At 37.7% G+C, this 9,612-nt stretch overlaps 1 protein-coding gene across 2 annotated transcripts; it reads right to left on the bottom strand.

Annotated features, from left to right (window-relative positions):
* Positions 1–2,333: 2,333 nt before the first annotated feature.
* rnh1 (ribonuclease H1) lies at positions 2,334–9,549 on the bottom strand. 2 transcript variants are annotated; one of them, XM_071596103.1, is made up of 6 exons: positions 9,266–9,549; positions 8,775–9,174; positions 8,536–8,693; positions 5,702–5,793; positions 4,972–5,144; positions 2,334–3,836 (listed from the first exon to the last, which is right to left on the bottom strand). In XM_071596103.1, the coding sequence occupies exons 1-6, from the start codon at positions 9,325–9,327 to the stop codon at positions 3,738–3,740; spliced, it is 984 nt and encodes a 327-aa protein (XP_071452204.1). In that variant the 5' UTR covers positions 9,328–9,549; the 3' UTR covers positions 2,334–3,737. The 2 variants fall into 2 exon arrangements, with proteins under 2 accessions (XP_071452204.1, XP_071452203.1); XM_071596102.1 differs by having other exon boundaries at positions 8,775–9,549.
* Positions 9,550–9,612: the final 63 nt, after the last annotated feature.

Genomic DNA, 9,612 nt, shown 5'->3' with positions numbered 1-9,612 from the left:
CTTATCTCTTTGAATCAGATGCTACACCTCATAATTACCAAATTGTGATCAGAGTCTAAATACGCTCCTGAGAAACTGTGAATTGATTACCCTGTTCCTAAATCTGAGCCTAACTATAATATAATCTAACTGATACCTTTCTGCTTCACCAGTCATTTTCCATGTAAACCTATGCCTTTTGTGGTGTCTAACCCAAGTGCTGTTGATGATTATCCCCAGTCTCCTGCAGAACTGAATTGCTTTCTTCCCGCAATCATTCCTCATACCTAACCATAATCCCTCACCCCATCACACATTTATCCCTATAACTATCTAATGTTCCCCTGCAGAAATACACCCTATTATATCTTCTAACTGATCGTATACCCTATCGACTCCTTCCATCTTATGATTGCTTGGTGCCATATATAAGCCTTGCCTCTACTGCTACTGGGCATGACACACAGCCGATTGGATCGTGTCAAGTCCTATAGTTTCCAGGACTCATTTTCTCTACACTAACATAAAAATCTTTGGATTAATGATGGAGGTAGTTTCCAGTTGCCTACCTAAACAGCATTTTCAACGTGATGCCATCACTCAATTGCCACCCGACTGGGGTCGGATGCTTTTGTAGCCACCTCACTGAGGAACAGACACTGCGGACTATCTTTCATCTGGCTCTAAACCTTTGATCTATGACCCTACTAGGAGCAAATGTCATTGCTCCTATCACAGAAGCCCTGGAGAAAAAACCACCTGGGCGGGAAAGAAAGAGAATCTCTGGATTGTCATGTAAGGAAGTTACCCTCCCACCACTGGGGCAGGCATAGCCCATGGGAGAGATAAATACAGTTTGAAAAAATTCTCATTTACTCCAAAACGAATATCTGAAAGAAGCAAATGGTTTAATAATTTATTTGCAGTACACCATACATTGAAAGCACACTTTTAAGATTAAAATATAAACACAGATAGTCATATACGAGGGGGACCCAAAAATAACAGGAATGTTGTTATAGATTCATAAGTTCTCCATATATTTGCATTAAATTTTGTTCACCTTCAAAGTATTCCCCATTGACCACAGTGCACTTCTCCAAATGATGCTTCCACTGTTCAAAACATTTCTGAAGTTCATTTATTGGGATGTCCTTAAGGCCTTCTAGCGATTTTTGTTTAACCTCCTCCACCGTGTCAAAACGCTTTCATGTCTCTTTTGAGCCTGGGGAACAAAAAGAAGTCACAGGGAGCTAAATCTGGTGGGTAGGGTGGGTGGACAAATGATGTCATGCCGTTTTTTGTCAAAAACTGCATCACAGAGAAGGCGGTATGAGCCGGCTTGTTGTCATGATGGAAGAACCAGTGGCCTATGTGCCAAAGATTGGCTCTATGATCCTCTAAGATGAACTCCTGACATCTCACAGAGTTGATCAATGGTTCTGCGATGGTCTTCACAAATGAGGGCATTGATTTTGTCGACGTTATTGTCAGTTCTTGATGTTGAAGGGTGGCCTGAATGGGGTTGGTCTTCAATTGACATTTCCCCATTTTTAAAATGTGTAAACCACTCGTAGACTGGTTTTGTCTAGGGCAGCTTCCCCATAAACAGTCTTGAGCATTACAATAGTTTCCGTGGCCAATTTCCCTGACAGGAAACAAAATTTCACTGCAGCACCTGCTCTTGATAATCTGCCGTTATGTTTTTTGACAAAATGAAAAAAGTTGTTTCACTGAAACAGCTCTCACGGACGGCCGATTCAGTCACAGTGACAGCGCTGCGCATACTGATGCAGGTGGTGTGAGCCTGACGTATGACCAGCCGAACAAAGGCTTCCCACCCCCCCCATCTCACTCCCCCACCGCAGCCCAATTCCCGTTACTTTTGGGTCCCCCCTCGTATATATCCAACTACAATGTGAAGAGGGATATATGTACATGATAGCCTTTATGTTATTTATATTATCCATTATAAAAAATATTTCAGTTCCTTATCAGTTTTCACTGGTAGCAAACATCATTTGCAGCAACGAAATTTTGCCAGTTCTCCCTTCCCGCAACCACTAAACACCCACAGCATCACCTAATCAATGCATAAAAGTAAGTCAAGATACCCCTACAAATGTTTGAAAAACCATTCGGTTAAGGATAACGAGTGGACAAGAACTATCTTTTTTACCTTAATTCTATTAATGATTTGGTTTAAATTGCAGATTACTGTAACAACATTTGAGTGTTGACCATTCATATCATTCTAGAATGTCAAGTAAGTGTTTTCAGGTTTCCCAGTTTGTAGCCACCCTTCAATGAAAAGAAATCAACATTGCAATCAATCCTAAAAATTACACAGTAAAGAAACTAGATGCATTCTTTATTTCACATGTTTAATCACAATTTTCAGAAGTCATAGTCACATATTAGGAAACAGGAAAATAGCTTTTATCATTTTTGGAAGTAGATGTAACTGCATTTTTTATCAGGTGTATAAGCTTAAATCCTCAGTTTACTCACAGATGGCAATAGTACAAAGTTACAACGCACACCATTCTTTGGTTTTTATGAAATTGGCATCTGTAAACAAAATAATTGGTGCACATCATCAGCAATTCCATACAACCACCTAAATTTTTCATATGATAATGATGTCAAAATTCTTGCTTAAAAAAGAGCATACGCAGGTCTGCTTTTCTGCTTTAATTTGAAGAAATTGGCTGCCGAATCACATCGAATGATTACCGAGGCCTATGGCGACAGTGCTTTATTGGAAACAACGTGCAGAGACTGGTTTCGTTAGTTTAAAAACGACCATTTTGACCTGAGCAATAAGGAGTGTGAAAATTGGCTTAGAAAGGTTGAGGACCATCAATGCAGGCTCTTTTGGACGAAGATGATATGCCATTGCAAAAAATGCTAGCAACGCAATTGCGTGTTACTCAACCAGCCATTTCCATGCGCCTATGTGCCATAGGAAGGGTTCAAAAGATCAGAAACTGGGTGCCACATGAATTGAACGATAGGCAGATGGAGTGACATCAAAACAAATGCAAAATCTTGCTTGCTAGACAAAAAAGAAAGTCGTTCTTGCATCGGATTGTAACCGGCGATGAAAAGTGGATATACTTTGAAAATCCTAAACGCAAAAATCGTGGGTTGATCCTGGTCAACCGTCGATATTGTCCACAAGACCAAATTGTTTCAGATGGAAGACAATGATGGAGCATTTGGTGGGATCAGCAGGGTGTCATCTACTGAGCTATTGAAACCTGGAGAAACTCAATGCCCATCGTTACCACCAACAATTGATCAAATTGCACCGTGCTCTGCGAGAAAAAAGACCAGAATATGAGCATGAGAAGCTGATTTTCCTCCATGACAACGTACCATGGCATTGATCAATAATGGTCCATAACTATTTGGAAACACTCAAATGGGAGGTGCTACCCCATGCCGCTTATTCACCAGACCTGGCTCCTTTGGACTACCAACTGTTTTCGTCGATAGGCCACAAGCTCACTGAGCAGCACTTTGAAACTTATGCAGACATCCGAAAATGGCTTGACGAATGGTTTGCATCGAAAGACAAGGAATTTTTTTGGCATGGTATCTACAAATTGCATGAAAGATAGGAAAAATGTGTAGTTAGCAAAGGAAAATATTTTGAATAAGTAATTTTTTCACTTTCTATAAAAAAAACAGGGGATTTAAGCTTATATGCCTGATAAATATGAGCAATAATATCTTGTCAGTTCAATAATCCCCTAAAACATCTTAGAGGGAGTACATTTTTCAGCCCCAGCCCTGGCAAGTGAGTCTGCCATTTCATTTTCATAATTCCCTGCATGTCCTTTCACGTGAACCTGAAAAAGATATTTGCAATCATTACTTGAAGGAGCATCTGTTTCAGTGATTAAATGAATATGCATACTGAGGAGATCATTTTGCATGCTATTTTTTAATTAAATTAGAGTAATAATGAACAAATTTCACAACATTACACCTAAAACTACTCAATTTGTTCAAAATTTGAGTATATGTATGTGAGTATCAGAGTAGTCTCTACGAGCTGCCTTAATACTTCCTATGGACCCTTCATTAGAAAAAATGTATCTGATATAAAAAACAATGCAATGTAATGTGATCTCTGGGAAAGCATCAGAAAGTAATGAATTGCAACAGAAACCATCCAATCCATGGGCAATTGGATTGATTCATTTTTGATTAGTTTTCCTGGAATCATCATTATTTTTTAAATAAATTGTAATGATTTCCCTCTCCTATTATCATTTCATTATTATTATGTGCCTGAGTTGTTGAAATAATTCAGATAAAAGTCTGTTTCAATTGGTGCTAGTTGTGTGGACACAAGAGGAAGTCTGCAAAGATTGTACCATTGGACCCTCAAGATAGAGCAATCTTATCTACTGTTGTGAGTGACAAGGAAACTATACAGCTATTGAATTAACTGTATCTTTGACATTGGTTTGATAACCATATACATGTTATGATATACACATTAGAAAAAAGGTTTGCAGCAGTCACAGTAACATAAATTCACTTGTGAACCTGATTCATATTAACAATAGTAATGAAGAAAATTTATTCTCCCTCAGATTACTACTGCCATGGCATGGGATATATGCCTACAGTGGAAAAGCTATGAAATTTATGTACATACTGCTATAATCGTACCACTATACATTTGCCAACAAGCATTTTTTAAGCTGACAGAGAGAATTTGACTTTACGATTTAACAGTTTTTGTTTAACACAGTCTTTTTTATATTAACCTAATTTTACATGATTACATAATTAATGCTAATTAACAGATAATTAATTACTCATACTTCGAGTAAAGCAGTTTGACAGGCATGCCTAAATGTTTAAATATTTTGTGAATTAGTAAAAAAAAAGTCAATACATAGCCACAAAGTATTATTCAGCAGAGAGTTACAGAAAACTATATTATTATTTCCTTTTTCAAAAGCTACTCACAAAAGTAACATCTAACTTAATGTGTGCCTTCTTCAGGAGAATAAGTTCCTCTTTGTTTTTAACAGGATCTCCATTGGCTGTTTTCCAGCCATTTTTCTCCCATTTCTTAATCCAGCTGGTTATGGCAGAAATAAGGAAACTTGAGTCAGTATACAACTTGAGCTTCTTTATTCCTGAAAATGAGATGATTTAAAACTATTAAAATATGAAATTTCACAAACGTGACACCTTTATTAGATATTAATATTACAGTTATCCTGATCCCCAAAATTCTATATCAAATTATATCAGGTTCACAGTCTCTTTTTATGTTCGGCAATATTTGTACATGCCGAGTTCAATTTATGCAAATTGCAGAAAATTTACTCATTAGCTTTGACGAACTTTATTTCTAAACATTTTACTAACCCAACATATTTATTGAAAAACTGCCTACATATTTATGCACTTTTCAAAATAAAGAGCAAATCCCACTAAATTTAAAAGTTTAATTACCTTTCTCAGGTAACAGAAATTTGTTGAACTACTGGATAGTTAAGAATGAAAGGAAATAAATTACAAATAATTTTTATTAAATTTTATAATATTTTCCACACTTTGGTGCTCACTATTATCTTCTGAATAGCATATATTTTTACTGTGAAAGTAATTCTCCAGTATGGTTAACAAGTGTTTAAATTTGATAGTTCCTTATACATCAATTCAATTCACTAGTGAAAAGATTTCTAACCTGCAGCGTGTGCTGCTTCAATTGCAGCAGTGGCTGCTTCTATTTCTGCAGAGTTATTTGTAATTCTTCCCTTCACTGGTTCCGAGATATTTCTGAAATGAAATTGAAAGTATCACATATTCTACATTAACAAAACATTTTTTTTATTTACCCACTCAAACTTAAAAGTCTCTTCATTGAATGGAAAACTGTCTGATTATACTGAGACACCTCCCATAAAGTTGCTTTTGCTTTAACTTAGGTAGCATGCACCAAAGAATTTGCTTCCAAGTATTTCTATGCTTCATAGAAACTGTCCATTGACAGGGAAGATACGGTTCTGGCAACCCAACATACGAGGGTCATCCGGAAAGTAGTACCCGTTCGTGCCGCATGAAGTGCTGACGACGCGAGTAGCCGCTGGACGAGGTCAGATAGCTTCAGTGGCTTGTCTGCCTTCTCTGAGCCAAGTTGCGTGACGCTAGCATTGCCTGTGTTGTTTCTGTGATTGTTTACAATGTTTAAAAAAATTGAGAACGCCGCCAGTTGTGAAGTGAGGGCAGTGATTAAATTCCTCAATGCAAGAAACGTTCGCCCATGTGATATTCATCGCCAATTAAAGGAGGTGTATGGAGACAATGTAATGGACGAATCGTCTGTTCGGCGGTGGTGTCGCAACTTCAACATGGGGAGGGGGAACACACACGACGATGAGCGTTCGGGGAGACCGTCTGTCATTACAGACCAACTGGTGAGCTCAGTTGACGAATTCGTGAGGAACGATCGGCACGTCACAATTGATGACATCTGTGAGCATTTTCCCAATGTTTCTCGAACAATTGTTCATGAAATTGTTAAACACCATCTGCATTATGCAAAAATTTGTGCAAGATGGGTCCCTCGCGTATCTCAATGAGCTGGCGGCGAAGGACTATGCAGCAGGAATACAGAAACTTGTCACACGTTATGACAAATGCCTTAATTTGCTTGGAGATTATGTTGAGAAGTAGTTTAAAGTATCCTCTTTCAAATAAAATTTTTTATGTTTGTTAATATTTACTTTTGTGTCTTTATTTCACGAACGGGTACTACTTTCCGGATGACCCTCGTACATAGTAGTCCATAGTAAAAGGCCATTGGAAATTATGGGAATCTGCCTGGAGTGCCACAGGTAAAAACATTTTTAGACCATTCCTTAAAAAAAAAGTTGAATAAAAGTTTTATATGAAATAAAACGTACTTCTCAAATGAGGACACAGGAAATGTTGATCATAATCATGGCTCACCATAGTGAATATCAGCATAAAGACTGACCAATTATGTTTTAGTTGCCCAGCCTTTTCATTAAGGAGCAAGAAAATTTGCAAAGAGTAACATATAGAAATTGGGCCAAATTTAATGAAAACATTGAAAATTCTAGTGAGATCTCATAAAATATTGTCAGTGGAATCTAAGAATTTCTGAAGAAAAGCATTGATACTGGAACCTACAGCCATTTTTAAAAATATAGTAGGGCACCTGAAATTTCCATCATGAACACCGCAGAATTAGGGTATTTAAGGGTACCAAGATAGTCTGCCGTACATAGATGCAAGGTAGAGTATTGCACCATTAAATCTGGAAGATTTCTCTTGATACCCACAGCTAAAATCAAGTTGTATTGTTGTCTAAGAATTAAACTTAATGGAGATTCAAACAAGAAAAGAAACAAAAGTCTACCTGCCCCCAAATGCATGTGTTTCATATGCTTCAAAGCCTTGTCTAATAACAGAAGACAAAAAATGATAGGTAATGAAAGAATTGATAGGCTGGCAATGTCCACCCTAGCCAGATTTGGGGTTATGCTGCCTTTACTCGATAAACCAGGGAAAAGCAAGGCCCTTTCACAGCCCTGTTCCAACCCACTGTAGGTATGCACATATACAGTTTCACTGCAGGATCCTAATGTTCATTAAGACTGCACTCTTTTATGGGCTCTTATACTTACTAATGAGTTCGGTTATACAAATTCAAAATTTACTTCATGCAATAATTAAAAACCACATACTTTAAAAAGTATTTTAGCAATTTATTTACAAGGTCCAATGCAATATTTTAAAATAGCCATGCAATATTTTGAGGGAAATAACCTACCTACAACAAGGTAGCCTTAGTCCCAGTTACTCCCTTTGGGATCTTGTACACTCATTCCAGCATCTCTTCCACTTTCCAAATCAATTGGAAAATTCCTTTATCGGAATGTTTTGTCGAGATTTGTAGGAATGGTATCCCTTTAATCTTTCTAGTCATATTTCCATATTTCAATTTCGTACGACAACCATACAAAGTTTTGAACTCGAATTGGCCTTCGATAATCATTGGGATGTGACAAGTGAAATCAGACAAACTATATAAATTATGCCACTTTGTGTAAGCTCAAATCAGTATTTCATTATTATGATAAATTGTGAATATTTTAATGCGAAAAAAAAGAGTATCAGAATAATGGTAAGTGCAGGTGGATTTTAAAAGCATTGGATAGGCAATACTATTGCGAGGCAATATATTTAAGAAAGAGGTAAATTTACCTTACAAAATATGGTATATTTTCGAAAGAAAAATTATAACTTCGTAATCTCAAAGAGTTTCATTTAGACACGACCTGGGTTCTCACGTTCAAGATCAGATCGGATGATGACGTTGACCTTATAAATCTGGGTCGTGTCAAAATAAAATCCTGTGGAGTTACGAAGTTATATTTCATTATAAAATGAACCAATCCCATAAAGTCGCGCCTCAAGCGACCAAATATTGGTTTTTTTGATGACTGGAGACTAAACTAATCTTCAAACAGGATTGCCTGACAAAATACTCACAAGCTATGTCCGTCTCCAAACCAAACCCCTATTCCTGCCTGTGCACCTTTGAAGCCATTCTTAGAACAAGCACCATCTGTGTACACCTCCACATAGCCATCCGCATCCACTTTGAATGTATTTGAGCTGCAACCAGGGGCAGAGTCGTCTAACTTGACCTTAAGGATATAAATCACGATTAAGAGACCCGGAATTAAAAATATTTTGCGAAAACAGATGCTCAATCAAAAGATAGTAACTTTTTTTGACGCCCTCGCCGCTGACATTCCGGAAAAACATATTTTTGGCTGAGTAAAAGGAGGTGGGGCATCTTCTAAATCTACCAACGTTATCTTCTTCGGGACTGACACGCCAGGCAAAAGGCATTCTTCTTTCAAAGAAGCAATTTCCACCATAATACTTTCGTGGAATTGTTGAATTCGGTCTTCAATTTTCTGTATTCGTTCCAAGAGTGGAAATTTAGTACTGGTACTATTGGTAGTCTCAATGCCATGGGGTCGCTTTTTCACAGGACTAGAACCAGCTGACAACTTCATATTAGGGCAATTTGCTTTAACGAAGTCCCAAGCGAGTTGCTCCACGTCAAACTTCTTGTACCTTGCATTGGGCCACCCCTTTGTTTCTCTTTCACATTCTTCCCTATAGGCGCGAGCACGCCACAAAAAAAATAATTTAAACACAAAGCTGACATTTGCATTTTTAAATTCTTTTGAAGTTAATTGACGAATACCATGAGTAATAGACGCCCGGGTTCCTTCCGCACGCCACAGCATAATATTTAGCAACAGACATTCTCGAATCCGTTCCTTCGATATTTTGGTCATGTATATCACATTACTTGAATGACTCCACACGCTAACCGTGACTAGAACGTTTCCCAGTTCATTTAATAGCCCGAAGAATCAATGTCAACCAATCACACTCGCACCAAAATGCTGTGGCATCTCGCCGCGACAATTCATTCAAAATCAAACACTGATAATCTGTTGAATACAAGGAGCCCGAGGTTCGAAAGGTTTGACCCTCTGGCGACGAAAATAATAACTAAAACAAATGAATCGCAGAAATTTTTGCGGT

Source organism: Hetaerina americana, unplaced genomic scaffold (assembly GCF_022747635.1).
Source record: "Hetaerina americana unplaced genomic scaffold, ioHetAmer1.1.p SCAF_76, whole genome shotgun sequence".
NCBI classification, from domain to species: Eukaryota; Metazoa; Arthropoda; class Insecta; order Odonata; family Calopterygidae; genus Hetaerina; species Hetaerina americana.
This window is presented reverse-complemented; position numbering and strand designations above follow the sequence as displayed.